The sequence below is a fragment of the Pteropus medius genome, unplaced genomic scaffold, assembly GCF_902729225.1.
Source record: "Pteropus medius unplaced genomic scaffold, Ma_sr-lr_union100, whole genome shotgun sequence".
Lineage (NCBI taxonomy): Eukaryota > Metazoa > Chordata > Mammalia > Chiroptera > Pteropodidae > Pteropus > Pteropus medius.
This window is the reverse complement of record NW_024342542.1, coordinates 1,633,957-1,650,250: the sequence shown is the minus strand read 5'-3', so window position 1 is coordinate 1,650,250 and position 16,294 is coordinate 1,633,957. Positions and strand designations below refer to the sequence as shown.

General features: G+C 41.4%; 1 protein-coding gene across 2 annotated transcripts in view; it reads left to right on the top strand.

The window, feature by feature from the left end:
• The window catches only part of SYN1 (synapsin I), a 56,184-nt gene continuing 39,890 nt past the window's right edge, over positions 1-16,294 (top strand). For both annotated transcript variants that reach the window (XM_039866418.1, XM_039866419.1), the window contains exons 1-5: positions 1-506; positions 11,101-11,158; positions 11,256-11,347; positions 12,913-13,069; positions 13,241-13,330. In XM_039866418.1, the coding sequence (XP_039722352.1) occupies positions 130-506; positions 11,101-11,158; positions 11,256-11,347; positions 12,913-13,069; positions 13,241-13,330 (774 nt within the window). In that variant the 5' untranslated portion in view covers positions 1-129. The remainder of the gene's footprint in view (positions 507-11,100; positions 11,159-11,255; positions 11,348-12,912; positions 13,070-13,240; positions 13,331-16,294) is intronic.

Sequence of the window (16,294 nt, the reverse complement as noted above, 5' to 3'; positions counted from 1 at the left end):
AGTCTGCAGCGGGCAGCGGAAGAGTCGCGTCGTGCCTGAGAGCGCAGCTGTGCTCCTGGGCCCCGAGCGGTCCGCCCCCACGGCTCCTGATCCGACTGCTCCTAAGACCCCCTGCCCCGCGCCGCAGCCATGAACTACCTGCGGCGCCGCCTGTCGGACAGCAACTTCATGGCCAATCTGCCAAATGGGTACATGACAGACCTGCAGCGCCCGCAGCCGCCCCCACCACCACCTGCTGCCCCCAGTCCCGGAGCCACGCCCGGTCCCGCGACCGCCACTGCTGAGAGGGCTTCCGCGGCTGCCCCTGTGGCCTCTCCGGCCGCCCCTAGCCCGGGGTCCTCGGGGGGCGGTGGCTTCTTCTCGTCGCTGTCCAACGCGGTCAAGCAGACCACTGCGGCTGCGGCCGCCACCTTCAGTGAGCAGGTGGGCGGCGGCTCTGGGGGCGCAGGCCGTGGGGGCGCCGCTGTCAGGGTGCTGCTGGTCATCGATGAGCCCCACACCGACTGGTAAGCCACTGCCCCGAAGTCTCCCCGCGGGCCTGGGTCCCCGGATGGTTTTGGGACGAGCAGTTAGTTATCGAGCACCACTTGTGTGCCTGGCACCTGACCCCCTCGCCCAAACCCTTTTTCTCTACATTTTTATGCTGGGCGCTTCCTGTGCTCCCCGCTCTTACCGCCCCCGCCCCAGGCTTCCTTGATCTATATAGGGAGCAGTTATCGGGCGCCTGCTGTGTACCTCCTTCCCCAAAATCTTGGCTTCAGTGTATCCTGTGAACATTTGAGAGCCTAATGTGCCCTGCCTTCCCAACCCTCACGCCAAAGGCCTTGTCCCTCTAATGGATCTCGTGAGCATTTATCAAGTATCTGCAGTGTGCCTCAACGGGAGCCCTTCCCCAAGGCCTTTTGCTTCCATGAATTTTGTGAACATTCACTGAGAGCTCGACGTGTCTTGTTCTCTTCAACTGTTGCCCTAAGGCCTTCTTTCTAATAGATCTTGTGAGCATGTATCTCTAGAGTGGGCTATGTGACCCACTCCAACCCTCCCCTCAAAGACCTTTAAAACAATTAAGTGAACATTAATTGAGTGCCTGCTATGTATCCCACCCTAGCTTCTCACCCAAAGTGTCACCTTTAATGGATCCTGTGAGCCTTCATTGAATGCCTTCTGTGTGCCCCAACTCCAGGTCTCCTCTCCAAGGGCCTGTTTCTCCAAAGAATCTGGAAAGAATTTATTAAGGGCTTGATGTATGACCCATCCCCAAACCACTTTCTCAAACGAGTTCTGTGAGAATTTTTTAACCTTCTGTGTGAGACTCATCCTCTCCCCAAAATCTTTTTTCTACAATGGATCTAGAAGGCATTTAGTGAGTGTCTCCTTTATCCCCCATTCTCAAGCTACTTCAAAGATCTTGCCTTTGGTGGACCCACCTAACACTCATCAATTGCCTACTGCGTGAGCCTTCACTAAAAACTCTTTCCTCCAGGGTATTCAGCAAACATTGAATGCCTGCGTTTACCCCATACCCAAACCCTTTCTCCTTGCCTTTTCCTCCAGTGGCTTCAGTCTGTGTGTATTGAGTACCTTCTGCATGATCCAAACTTAGACTCTCTCCATAAAGGCCTTTGCCTCCAATTAATACAGTAATCAGATATCTAGCACTTGCTGCATGTAGCATTTCCTTTTTCCAAAGACCTTTTCTTTTTAATAACTCCTTGGAGCATTTGTGGAACACCTGCTATGTGCCTGATTCTGTGCCTTCTCCACAAAAGCCTTTCCTCTCATGAATGGAGGATCAAGCTTACATAGATCAAGTTTCTGTATCCCCACTCCCCTTCCCCAAAAAACTTTTCTTCCAATGGATCCAGTGATTGTATGTCCATCCCTAGTTACCCCACCCCGACCAAAGACCTTTTTTATTAATGGTTTCAGTGCGCATTTATTCCTTGTCTGCCAGGTGCTCGATTCTAATTACCTTCCCCCAAAGGACTTTTCCTCCAATGGCTCTTGTGAACATTTATAGAATACCTTCTGTATGCTCTGTGTTCATTCTTCCTCCTCAAAGTCCTTTTCTTCCAATGGATTCAGTGAGCATGTATGCAGTACCTGTTGTGTGTAGGGAGTATATGTCCCTTCATTACCTCTGGGAGAACCTGCACCTCATAAAGCATCTCTTCAGGGTCCTTTCCTTTGATAAGTCCAGAGCCCAAGTTATAAGGGTTACCCCTTTTCCACTCTCTTCAGTGTCCCTAGGATTCCCTCTCCCAATCTTAAGTTCATACCCCAAAGGGCCTTCTATTTAAGCCACTAAACACTTATTGATCACCTACTAAGAGCCATTCCAAGTCTGGAAGTTTTGCCTCTGTTCCAAGAGCTCCCTCCCCAGGATTCTACTTCAGCCTAAATTTATCGAGTACCAGCTCTTTACTGGTTAGATAACCTCTGCCCCCAGGAACCCTTATCCAGCAGCCTTTCTCTCTATTTGGAGCCATTTATTCATTTTATAGATAAATTTCATACTTTTCATGTGTGAGAGTGTAGGAGACATTTATTAAGCACTACTATATACTAGGAAGACCGGTCCTTCAATTCTTCTTCCTTCTAATCCTAACCACCAGCTAGATTCTCTATACCTTTTCCTCCATTCAATGCCACAGTTGTTTAATGAGCACTTATTGTATACTACTAAGAACCCCATATTCAATGCCTCTTCTCCTTCTCTTGTAGCCCTAATTCCCCCTTCAACAATCTTCATCCTGCCGTCCACATTACACAATCCTGAAAGCTCATAATGTGCACCTACTGTATTCTGGCTAGGTCCCCTCCCCCACTTAGTAGCCATCTTCCCAACTACCCCTTTCCCCCAATTAATCTGAAGAGCATTTATTAATCTTAGTGTATCCTGTTCAAACGACCACATTCCCATCCCTGTACCAGGCTCCTTCAGTCTTTTCTCCACTATTACATAAAGCATTTATTGAATATATGCTATAATTCCTTCACCAGCACCCACTCACATAGATGCCATCTTCCTGAATAAATTTGCTCCACTGAAGTCACCAAATTTTCATGAGGCCCCTTCTGAATATTAGTAACCACCCTCCTTTAGACTTCCCTTCTCCACTCGGACCCTCTAGGCAGGTTCTTTGCTCCTTTTTCCTTTATTCCATTATACATATATTAATTATCTCCCCAATACTGAAAACATCTTTCCCCTTTCCATAATCATAACTCCAGTATTTTCCACTTTTTCTTCTAATTTGTCCAGCAAGCATTTATTGAGAACTTGCTGAATTCAGTGAGTCTTCTCTTTCCTTCTGCATCGCAGAAGCCTCCCCCATTATCTCAGCAGCTGCTCCCATCTTTTCTTCCAGTCATTCTAGCAAATATTTATCTATTTATCTTTGCAAATATTTATTTAGTGTCTACTATAGGTGGGGTAGGATGGATACAGAGAGAAAGCCTATGTACACCTGGCTCAGTGTGGCGGACAGAGACCTCTGCATCATCAACTTGCAGACATTCAGAACTATGCAAGTTTTAGGGATCTCAGCCTGGAATAAAAGAGGAGTGGTGCAAACTCTAATGGCTTGTACAACTAAAGTCTGACACCTTTCCCACCAAACCTTACCACTCTCATTCCTTTCTGGGTCTGGAGTCCTCTGTGATTTAAAGTTGCAAACTCTGAGTTGAGACTCATCTCCCCTTATTTTTCAAATGGTGGGCCATATATTGGCTTGTGAACAACATTTCATTTTCTTCATGAAGTCCGATGAATGAAAATAGAAAATAACCAAGTATATTGCACATAGTAAGTGGAATTATTATTTAGCAAAACTGTCACTCCAATAAAAATATAATCAATAATGTATGCCAATGTATGTAATATATATTTCATATATATTATATATGAAATATACTATATAATACATTTATTATATAATGAGTTTTCAGTATTTAATACATATATGTGTATGTTTTGCTTTATGAAATGTAGAGGAAATTTTAGACTATTGCACATAGTAAGGGTAATTATTTACTGAAACTTTCATTCTAATTATATATGTATATTTAAATACATTCTACTATACATTCTAGATACATCTACACATAATATGTAATATACAATATATTGTATGTTATATATTATATAAGACATCTTATATTATATTGTTATACAATATATATTATATCTGTAGGATGGGTTTTTATGTAAATATATATATGGTGGGTTATATAAACTATATTTCTTTTTTATTTTTTAATTAAAATTATTGGAGTGATATTGGTTAATAAAATCAAATAGGTTTCATGTGTACAATTCAATAATATGTCATATATATATATATTGCATTGTGCATTCACCACCTAAAGTTAAATTTCCTTTATATTTCTTATTGTGGCTTCTTTTCTGAGACTTCCCTGGAAACAGACCCTGAGACTCTGAGATTTGCGTACAGATTTCTTAGGGAGAGCTCTGGGGAACACCCGTTGTTGGGGAGAAGTAGGGGAAGCAAGAATTGGCAGAGGGAAAGGTTGATCTTTGATTCAGCCGCAACAGAGGCCTCAAGCAATCCTCTGGGGAGCTCTAGAGCTGAGATGAGCCCCTAGAGTTCTCCAAATGGAGGTGGGATGGTCAGGCTTTTGAATTCCTGCATCAGTCAGTCATTGACCACAGGCTGCCCCCTGGGAGGAGGAACAATCTTAGGGAAGACAAATTCATGCTGCAGAGGGCAATTCCTTGGGAGGGACAGCACTGTGAACCTTCAGCAGCAACTGTTCCCAGAATCTGGAGAATAAATGTGAAGGCCTGCGGAGGGAGGATCTGGGTGGAGCCCACAGCCCACCCCTTGTATTGCTCATGTTCACTTGCTTCTTAGAATAAGTTTACCCTATCTCGGAACAGCATTTCTAGGACTGTAACTGGCCTAGTTTTCTGGGAGAAACTTGAAAGAGCATTGTTAGTGAGATGAACTAGAGCCTCCACTGCCTCAATTGATAAATGTGACATAAATAAGTGATATGCGTTGTCTCCTTCTACTTTACATTGTAGATTCCTCTCACTCTCAGCTAGTACCTCTCTTGGTCTTGGTGGCTTACTTAGTACATGATTCATCCCCTCATCCTTGAAAGACCCCTGAGCCCTTGGTCCCTTTGCTCTCCTCAGACTGTGGTTGCTGTACTTGTCCATTTGCAATCAGAGGTGAGCTAGGAGTACCAACAGATGCCCAAGCACATCACCTGGGTGCTGCCCTGCCCCCATTGTGTGACAGCAGCCCTGCCTCTTCTTGATGATCAGTGTAATGTCTCCCTGCCAAGACAGTGACTCCTCTTCATATCTGTTGGCATGCAAAACCTGAAGTGTCCAGATAGGAGTCAAAGCTTAGAATATGATGGGATTCTTGCTATGTCCCCTGGTAGCAGTGTTTCCCCTTGGAGAACCAGGACCTCTAACCTTGCAGATGCCTGAGGAAACAGAAAGCACACGTTCCAAAAGTGGATCACTGGGACTGATAGTAAGCTGGGTCACTCCTTCTTTCACCTCTGGGTTCCCAGACCCATGTATTCTACCAATTAGAAACACAGCACAAATGATGGTCATTGATTTAGGGTGTACGCTGGGTTTTGGAGAATGGTGCCCAATTCTTGCACACTATTACTTCCAAGCTGGGGTCTTAGCTGTAGTTACAAGAAGTTGTTACATCACTCTATCAGGCCAGCAGTATTTAGGTGGTATAGTATATAATGTCATCAGTTTATTCCATGGTCATGGGCCCACTGTTGCGCCTCCTTTGCTGTTTGAAGCAATGTTATGTAAGATCCCATGCTGGTGGAACAAACACTGTGTAAGCCCTTGAACAGTGATGCTGGCTAAGGTCTTGCAATCAGGAAAGGCAAACCCATATATAGAATATTCCAATCAAAATTAATAATTACTCCTTCCAAGGTAGAAGAGGCTCAATGTAGTCAGCTTGCCACAAAGTAGCTGGTTGGTCTTCTTGAGGGATAGTGCCATGTCAGAGAGTCAATAATGGTCTCTGTTGCTGGCAGATTGGACATTCAGCAATAATGCTGTAGGCTCCACATATAGCCTCCATCTGTTACTCTTGGCGCTTCATATATGTGCCCATCTGCCGGCACTGGGGTGACTGATTCAAGAGGCTGGCTGACATCATCTGGCTGACTCATTCTGTCTACCTGGTTGCTTAGTGCCACTTCCATGGTGGATGCTGTCTGGTGGGTGTTAACATACAATACAAAGATCTTTGCTCTTCACTTCACTTATTCTCCATTCCCATATGTCCACCTACATTTTTGTGTCCCAGACCTCCTTGTTCCAATCTTCCAATATTTTTTTCAAGGCCTCTAACTAATCAGCCAAGCCATTGGCCACTGCATTTTAGTGAATATATATTCTAATTTTGGACCACTTATCTTTCCCCACAAAGTAGGTGACTGGGTGTACAACCTAAAGCTTTGCTCATTGGGAGCTCTGCTACTGTTTTCAAGGCTACTCCAAGCAGGGCTATAGTGCAGCCACTGTCTGCTTTTGGTTTCCACCTACATACCAAGCCAACCCATTTGTAAATCATACTTAGGCTTTTTTTCTCCTTTATCTGCTAGTTGTAAGGAGTCCCCTTAGTGAGCTGAAGGAGGCACTAGCACAACAGTATGGATGATATGGGCCTCTGGGTTACCTGCTCAGGCAGCTTGGTTTGTCCTACTTGGGCTCAATCCTGTCTGACTCTATTACTTGGAAGGGCTGGTAGGACATAGCTTATAATAGGCACTTCTGGATGCATAGTCACTTGGTGCCCCATGATCAAACATTCTGCCTCTATCAGGGCCCAGTACCACACCAAGATTTTTTTCTCAAAAGGCATGCAAATTCTCTGTTGCAGATGTCATAGCCTTGCTCAAGAACCCCAGGTGTTTCCCACTTGAGCTTCTCATAAGCTCACACTACATATTTTCCCACTATTGACACCTCCAGTATCATAGAATCTGCCAGATCATATGGCCTGAGTGGCAGGACTGCTTGATTGCAGACTGGACCTGCTGCAGAGTCTTTTTCTGCTCTGGCCCCTACTCAGGGCTGGCAGCCTTACGTATCTCCTGGAATATGGATCAGAATAATATTTCCAGGTATGGCATATGCTGCCTCCAGAACCTGAAGAGGTCTACCAGGTGTTGTACTTTTTCCTCATGATGGGATGTGTGATATGCAATGCTTTGCCCTTTTATTTAGAGGGGCCTTCCTGGCATGCCTTGGACCACCGAATTCTTAAAAATTTTACTAATGTGACAGGCCCCTGAGTATTTGTAGGGTTTATCTCCCATCCTCTGGAGTACATGTGTCTTATTAAGGCAATGTACAAACCATCTCTTGCTCATCTTGCCCAATCAATATGATGTAATCAATATCGTAGTCCAATGTGGTTTTCTGTGGAATGCCCAGATGGCCCAGGTTCCTTTGGACTATATGATGACACAGGGTGAGAAAGATAACAGCCCTATGACAAGACCATCAGTGAATTCTGTTGTCAGTCTCCTGTGAGTGTAAAATGTTTCTGATCCTCTCTCCTGATCAGAATGGAAAAGAATGCATTCACTAAATCAGTGACCACCTGCTGTGCCTGAGGTCTTCTTAATCTCTTCTAGCAATGACAGCATGTCTAGTACAACAGCTTCAATCAGGACTAGTACTTGGTTGAGCTTGCAATAGTCTACAAACATTTTCCAGGATCCACCCAACCTCCTTAGGGACCAAATTGATTAATTCATTGGAGCTATGATGGGACAAACACCCCTGAGTCCTCTAGATCTTTCAGAGTGGCACTAAGTTCCACTATTGCCCCTAAGATAGACAAAATATTGTCTTTGATTTACTACTTTGATTGGAGGATTAGACTTTTCCTACTACAATAGCTGTTAACCCACAGGCCAAGTAATCCATGTAGAGGTCTGACAACTACAGATATATCTATTGCAATTATGCATTTGTGAACTGGGGAGGTGACCACTGGATGGGCCTGTGGACCTAATGGGACCCACTGTGAGCAGGATCTGGGCCAGGACTCCATTTGTTACCACTACTGTGCTTCTCCACATAGCTGGTGCCACTCTCACCAGCATATTCTTTATTGATTTTGTAACAGGCCCTCCCATAGAACATAGTCAACTGGTAGGTTTTTCAGACTTAAGTAGAATACCTATTCTAACATGTCTGCTTCTCTGATCCCTTTGATCCTTTCCTCCACAATCTGCCATGCAAGTTCTGGCATTTCTGTTACACTTGGTGTGAGCCATTGTTTTCTCCAAGTTTTCACAAGTCATCAGCAACAACTTCTAGAGTCCTTGCCAGGGTTTTAAGTTCTGTGTCCTGGGAGAGTGCTCCAACTTCATGTTTTACCCCCCTGATCCATCGTCCTCAGGATACAGCCCCATGCATACTTTCCCAGCTCCTGTCAATACACGTTAGCCAAATTCTTCAGTTTTTGTATATTATTCCTTTCCTTCCTTTGTAAGCTTAGAAGTTTTCCAATCAGATTGTGCTAGGATTTGACCCTGGTTATTGATCTGGTTGCTGAGAGGGGAAAGAGGGTATATTCTGAAAGGGGCAAGCATTGTTTTATAAGACACCTACTTCATTCAAGACCTCTGCATTATCCCTAAGGAGGAATGGGCTACTTCTGCAGGTGAATCTGTAAGTTTGAGGTGTTACATGAATCTTCCCAAATATCCCCATCCCAAGTCTTATGGCCCCACTCCTGTCCTATTAGGGTTCTGCGCATGACATAGAAGATGTCCTAGGCCTGAGAATTCAACCTTCTCTGAAGTTCTACTACACTTAAAATTAAGCCCTAAACCTGTTCCTCCTCTCTGTCTTCCCTCTGGTTGCAGAAGCTGGAGGTTTCCTTAAATACAGCCAAAGGAGGTCCTCTTGCTTTGAGTCGGTATTGTTTACCCTGAGCACATCAGATCTTTCTTCAGCTAATCAATGGTGTTTAGTGAATAGTTATCCAAGTCTAGTTACCATTTCCTTCACACCTTTCAAGTACCATGGATATTCCACCAACTAATGCATTCCCTTCACCAGTATCTCATTACAGTCCACCATCAGTAAAAGTTACTGCTACTCAAAAACTACAGGGACCTGCACTGTAATTTTCCTACTCAGGAGAATAAATTTCACATTGCTTCTTTTCCCACTATGGACACCTCCAGTATCATGGTATCTGTCAGATCATATAGTTCGAGTAGCTTTCTGCTTGTATCACAGTCCAGGCCTACTGCAGAGTGCTTCGTGTTGCTACAGCATATCAGGAGCTATTTGTGTTACACCCCCCACAAATAATGGTTCCTCGTTGTCTACTGGGTGACTCAGCTCAGAATGGCATTAGAGCCTTCTTTGTAGTTTGACTTCTCTGGCCTGGTTTTAGGTTGGGTTATCTGAAAACAGGTTTTGAAGCAGAGAGTTGCATGTAGGAGGTTTATTGGGGAGTGCCTTTGGGATTAACACCTGTCAGGAGGGCAGGGTTGGGCAGAGGGAGAAGCTGGTCTGCAACGTGGACCTCAGAGGCCTCAGCTATCCTAGAGGGAGCTCTTGGGCTGGGTTGGTCCTTCAGAATCAAGCCTATATTGAGGCAAAGAGGCTGGCATTTGTACTCATTCAGACCAGATATAAGCCATGGGTTGCCCAAAGTAGATGTAACCTTGACCAAAGCAGTTCTCTGTGACAAAAGACAGTTCCCAGTGGGAAAACAGCTGTGAACTGTCAACAACTGATACTCAGGGTGCATTGGCCCTGAAGAGGAGATCTGAACAGAGCACCACAGTACCCACTACACTTATGGGCAAAAAAAGTTTGAAAAAATAGGGATTTCGTCCACACTCATCTTCATTTTATAAATGAAAAATGCACAGGTCTAAGAAAGATTCTCTTCCAACACTTGTGAAAGGTCAGTATCAGTAGTGGAGTGTGTGTTTGTGTTGTGTGTGTGTGTGTGTGTGTGTGTGTGTGGTGTGTGTGGAGTGTGAAAGGAGAGAGAGAGAGAGAGAGACAGAGAGACAGAGAGACAGAGAGACAGAGAGAGAGACAGAGACAGAGAGAGAGAGAGAGAGATTGCGAGGAGAAGAAATAACTGTGCTTGGTGCTTAGGGTCTTTGGGTATGTCAGTCAAGTCACTAGGGCCCCTTTGTGCCATGTCTATGTGTCAGAGACCCTGACTGTATGCATGAAGGTGACCCCAGAAGTGGCTTCTACCCTTATCCTCCTTCTATGAGAAAACTGATTGGTGATGAGCTTCTGTCTGTGGAGAAACCTGTCAGGTAGGAATCCTGGGCCTGGGAGAAGAGGCCACTGGAAACCTAGCCTAGCTGAGGATGGGCCCAGAGACAGTGACATAGCAGTTCATGATGTGCCTACTGCTGCTCCTACCCCTCTCCTTCCTATGGCTTCTCCTCATCCTCAACTGCATTCCTCCCCATCCACATCATTGCTGGCTCCAGCTTCTGTAGAACCGCCACCAGCCTGCACCCCTCGATCTACTCCTTTTCTGTATCCATACCCACCCTTGGCTGTTGTGTCCCCTCATGGCACAAAACCACATATGATGAATGTGCTCTTCCTTGGGAAAGGGCCAGAGAGCAGAGAGATGCTTCAGGCCAAACAAGCACTGAGACATACCCAGGCACACTTCATATATATGTATTTTCTAAGGTTCTTTGCCATTTACAAACCCCCATGCAATTTCAAAGTATGTTACAGTTTACAAAGCATCCCTCATTTTCTGAAGCTTTCCAAAAACATTACAATAGCAGTGTGATGAGCAGAGCATACTTTGGAAAATGCCTGATTTCTGAGGTTTGAGGACTTATTTTAAAGTTTTCAATGGTCTTTGACACACAACTCCATGAGGATTACTTTGTTTCTTTATTGTTCACAAAGCATTGTTTGAGTTTTTAAGTATTTCAACAATCATAAATCACTTTATGGTTTCTCTAGTGGCACTGCAGGGGCAAAGAAGTCAAAAGACTGGCCTGAGTTCTATCTTCCTGAGATTTGAGCATTGATGGATGTGCTCTGCTTTTCTTTTCCAGGGCAAAATACTTCAAAGGGAAAAAGATCCATGGAGAAATTGACATCAAAGTAGAACAGGTTAGTTGGGGCAGATGGACCTATCAATTGTCCAGATTGTAAACTGAGTTTATTATTGTGTAATGTGAGTGAACCACTGATTTTTTTCCTTTTCCAGGCTGAATTCTCTGATCTCAACCTTGTGGCTCATGCCAATGGTGGATTTTCCGTGGACATGGAAGTTCTTCGGAATGGGGTGAAGGTTGTGCGGTGAGTATAAAAAGGATATTTGGGTGTTATGGGAAAGGCATAAGGACTCCCTTAGAGCTGAGAGAGTACCCACGTTCCCACCCATCCTGTGAGCACAAATTTAGGCATATCACAATAGCCAAGATATGGAAACAACCTAAGTGTCCATTGACAGATGAATAAAGATATGAATATATATATATATATATATATAAAATTATATATATATATATAATTATTGTTCAGCCATAAGAAAAAAGGAAATCCTGCTATTTGTGACAACATGGATGGACCTTGAGTACATTATGCTAATTCAGATAAATCAGACAGAGAAAGACAAATACTGCATGATCTCACTTATATATGAAATCTAAAAAAGCCAAACTCATGAAAACAGAGAGTAGAATGGTAGTTACCAGGGGCTGGAGGGGTAGGAGGAGATTAGGAGAAATGTTGTTTAAAGGCAAAAACTTGCAACCGATAGATTAATAATCCTGGAGATCTAATGCATAGTATAGTGAATATAGACAGCAATATTGTATCATTACCATCAAACTTGCTGAGACTAGATCTCAATTATTCCTGCTGCAAAACAGAAATGATAATTATGTGATATAGTAGGCAGTGTTAACTAATGCTACAATTGCAATCACATTACAATATATAAATGTATCAAATCAACATATCATACACCTTAAACTTACACAATGTTATCTGTAAAATATATTTTAGTTTAAAAAAAAAACTTCGGTACAGAATGTGAGAGATAGCTTATCTTCTGAAGAAGATCCAAGGATCCCAGCAGACTACAAGCTAAACTTTTCAGCTATTAATTCAACAAACATTTCTTGAGCATCTACTGTATGCCAAGTGCTGCTTTCAGCATTTTACATTCAACAAACATTTCTTGAGCACCTATTGGGCACCAAGAGCTGTCCTACATGCTGAGGACCTGGCAATGAACAAAACAGGCCCCCCAAAAGACCAAAACACTCACAAGCCCTCTGTCTTCATGAAGCTTACATTCTACCATGGGATATACACAATAAATAAATAAGAAAATGCAAAAGTGCTAAGAAAAAATATGTAGCAACAAAGGGATGTAGGGATTGTTGGCTGGTGGGGGGTCTGCAATTTTGGATAGAGTAGACCTGTAGTATGAGACATTGAGGAAAGATCTGAAGGAGGTAAAAGAGAACCGCATGTAGATATCTAGGGGGAAAATGTTTCAAGCAGAGGGAACAGACTGTGTAGAGGCCCTGAGGCTATAATTTATTCTGGGCAGAATCTTTTGAGGACAGCTAGTAATCTGAGAGACTGTGACTCAGCTGTCAGAACTGAGTAGGTAAGCTGCAAGCTGACCTTGATGAAGAGAGGAGCAGGTAGGAAAGGCTTAAGGGAGTCACCAGATGGAGAAAGTAGAAAAGGTGCTTGTGGGGGAGGAAACATGCTTGTGCATGTGTGCTGAGGTGAGAAGCCACTTCGCAATTTCTAAGGGCTCTGGAGATTTAGAAACTTGGGCTTTGTTCTAAGGGTGGTGGGAAGCTTCTGGAGGGACCCTCAACATTCCTACCCCTGCGCCCCAGGTCTCTGAAGCCGGACTTTGTGCTGATTCGTCAGCATGCCTTCAGCATGGCACGGAATGGAGATTACCGCAGTTTGGTCATTGGGCTGCAGTATGCCGGAATCCCCAGCGTTAACTCTTTACATTCTGTCTACAACTTTTGTGACAAGCCCTGGGTGGTAAGTGACAGGAAGTGTGCTATTGACAGAGGGAATATGTCATGCATGCATGTAGGAGCTCGAAATCACTGTGGTTTGGGAGAACTGAGGAAGTTTGGAAGCTTGGAGTCCTAGCTTGGAGACTCCATCCAGGTGAAGGACTTGCTGACCTGCCTCTTCTGGCTCTCATAGTTCGCCCAGATGGTTCGATTGCACAAGAAACTGGGAACGGAAGAATTCCCTCTAATCGATCAGACCTTCTACCCCAATCACAAAGAAATGGTGAGTCTGGGGGAAGTAGGGCAGAAGGGAAAAGTGTTGTGCTTACTGCAATGGTATTGCCAATGAATGTGTTGCCAATGGTACACTATCAGAGAATACAGCCAGCATGTGCTTGTGGAGGGTGAAGTTGCTTCAGGAAGGTTTTATTAATACTGTGAATTTACTTATGTGGTTACAAGTGTGATTTAAATTATTGATCCTGTTACATATAGTATCTATTCCCACCCATATTAAAAATTGATCTCTAATGTAAATTAACAGAATTATGATAATAAATCAGATTATGTTACATATAGAAATCAAGTTACTGTTACTAACATTATCAAATATTCCTCTTGATAGAAAGCTTAACAGTGTTTCAAGTTAGGATTGGGAATAAAAATTATCAGTAGCAATGTTATAAATTAAATTGCTTCCAAAAGCAATTTAATTGTTGGTTATTATTATCATAAAATATAATCACTAATATTACAAATTATCACCAATACTGCAAATTGTTGTTACTGATGTAAATTATGAGTACCAATGTTATGCATTAAATTATAGTTCCTAATAGAAATTGAATAATCATTACTAGTATCATCAAATATTATAACTATTATTACAAATGATTATAAATAGAACAAATTATGCTCTAATATAAATTATAAGTCCCTGTTTTGAATTATATTTAATAGTAGAAATTATGTTATCATTACTAATATCATTAAATATTATAACTAACATTACAATTTATTACCAGTATTACAAATTAAGATTATCAATATAAGTGATTAGAAACTATGTTGTGAATTAAGTTGTAATTACTGAAAGAAAGTAAACTATTAGTAAAATATTATAAAATATCATTACAAATTATTGTCAATGTTACAAATTAAGATTACTAATATAAATTATGAGTAGAGTAACTATGTTCTGGAGATCGTTCCATGTGCACTTCGGGAGAATGTGTATTCTGCTATTGTAAGGTAGAGTGTTCCATATATATCTGTTAGGTCTAGTTGATGTATAGTATTGTTCAAGTTTTTCTTTCTTTGTTGATCCTCTGTCTAGTTGTTTTACCCATTATTTAAAGTGAGGTATTGAAGTCTCCAACCATTATGGATGAATTGTTTATTTCTCCCTTCAATTCTGCCTGTTTTTGTTTCTTGTATTTTAGGGCTTTGTTGTTAGGTGCATATATGTTTATCATTTTTATATCTTCTTGATAGATTAACACTTCTATCAGTATAAATTGGCCTTCTTTATTTCTAGTAACAATTTCTGTTTTAAAATATATTTTATCTGATGTTAATATAGCCTTTCCAGCTCTCTTTTGGTTACTTTTTGTTTGGTAAATCTTTTTTTCATCCATTTATTTTCAACTTATTTGTGTCTTTGAATTTAAAGTGTGTCTCTTGTAGATAGCATATAATTGGGTCATATTTTTCATCCATTCTCCCTATTTCTGCCTTTTAATTGGAGTATCTAATTCATTTACACTTAATGTAATTAGCGCTAAGGTAGAATTTATGTTTTTTAATTTGCTATTTGTTTTCTCTATCTCTTATGTCTTTTCTTCTCTGTATTCCTCCATTAATGTATACTTTTGTGTTAAGTAGGTATTTTCTAATGTGCCATTTTAATTCTCTTGTTTCCTTTCCATGTTTTTTATTTAAATATGTATTCTTAGTAGTTTCCCTAGGGATTACAATTAACATATTAATTTGTTACACTCTTATTTGCATAGCTTTATTTCCTCACCCCTCCTTTGTGCTGTTATTGTCATACAAATTTCATCTTTACATATTATGTACCCATGAACATAGACTTATAATTATTGCTTGATGCAGTTGCCTTTTAAATTAGAGGGCAAAAGTGTTACAAACAAAAAATGCATTCATAGTATCTTTTATATTTACTTATGTGGTTACCTTTACAAGTGTTCTTTATTTCTTCATATGTTCTTGAGTTATTGTCTGGTGTCATTTCATTTCAGCCTGAAGAACTCTCTTAGTATTTCTTGTAGAAGTGTGATAGTGATGAATTATCTCAGTTTTTGTTTATCTGTGAATGTCTTAATTTCTCCTTCATTTTTGAAATATAGTTTTAAAGGATATAGAATTCTTAGTTGACGTTCCTTTTCTTTTAGCACTTTGAATATGTCCCGCTGCCTTCTGGCCTCCAAGGTTTCTAATGAGAAATCAGCTATTATTCTTACTGTGGATCCCTTGAATATGATGAGTCACTTCTCTCTCACTACTTTAAAGATTTTCTCTTTGTCTTTATCTTTTATATGTTTATTTATGGTGCATCTAAATGTAGATCTCTATGAGTTCATCCTACTTGAAGTTCAGTGAGCTGCTTAGATGTGTAGATAAATATTTTTCATCTAATTTGGAAGGTTTTTTCAGCCATTATTCTATCAAGTTTTCTTTATTGCACATTTCTCTCTCTCCTTTGGGGACTTCCATTATGTGTATATTACTATGTTTAACGGAGCTCCACAGGCATGTGAATCTCTTCATTTTTTTCTATTCCTTGGATTGCATGATCTCAGTTGACTTATCTAAAACTTCACTGATTCTTTATTTTTCCAGCTCAAATCTAGTGTTGAACCTCTCTACTAATTTTTTTTATTTCAGTTACTGTATTTTTCTTTCTTTCTTTCTTTCTTTCTTTCTTTCTTTCTTTCTTTCTTTCTTTCTTTCTTTCTTTATTTTTAATTAAGTTTATTGGGGTAACATTGGTTGTTAATACAATTATATAATTTTCAGGTGTACATTATAATTTGACATCTTATATTCTTTTGTGTGTTTACCACCCAAAGTCCAGTTTCCTTCAGCTACCATATATTTGATCCCCTTTACCATAATTCACACTTGCCTTACTCCCCTATATTTGACCCCCTTTACCTCTGCCACCCCCTACCCTCTAGTAAACATTAGACTGTAGTCCATGTCCATGAGTCTCTGTTTGTTTGTC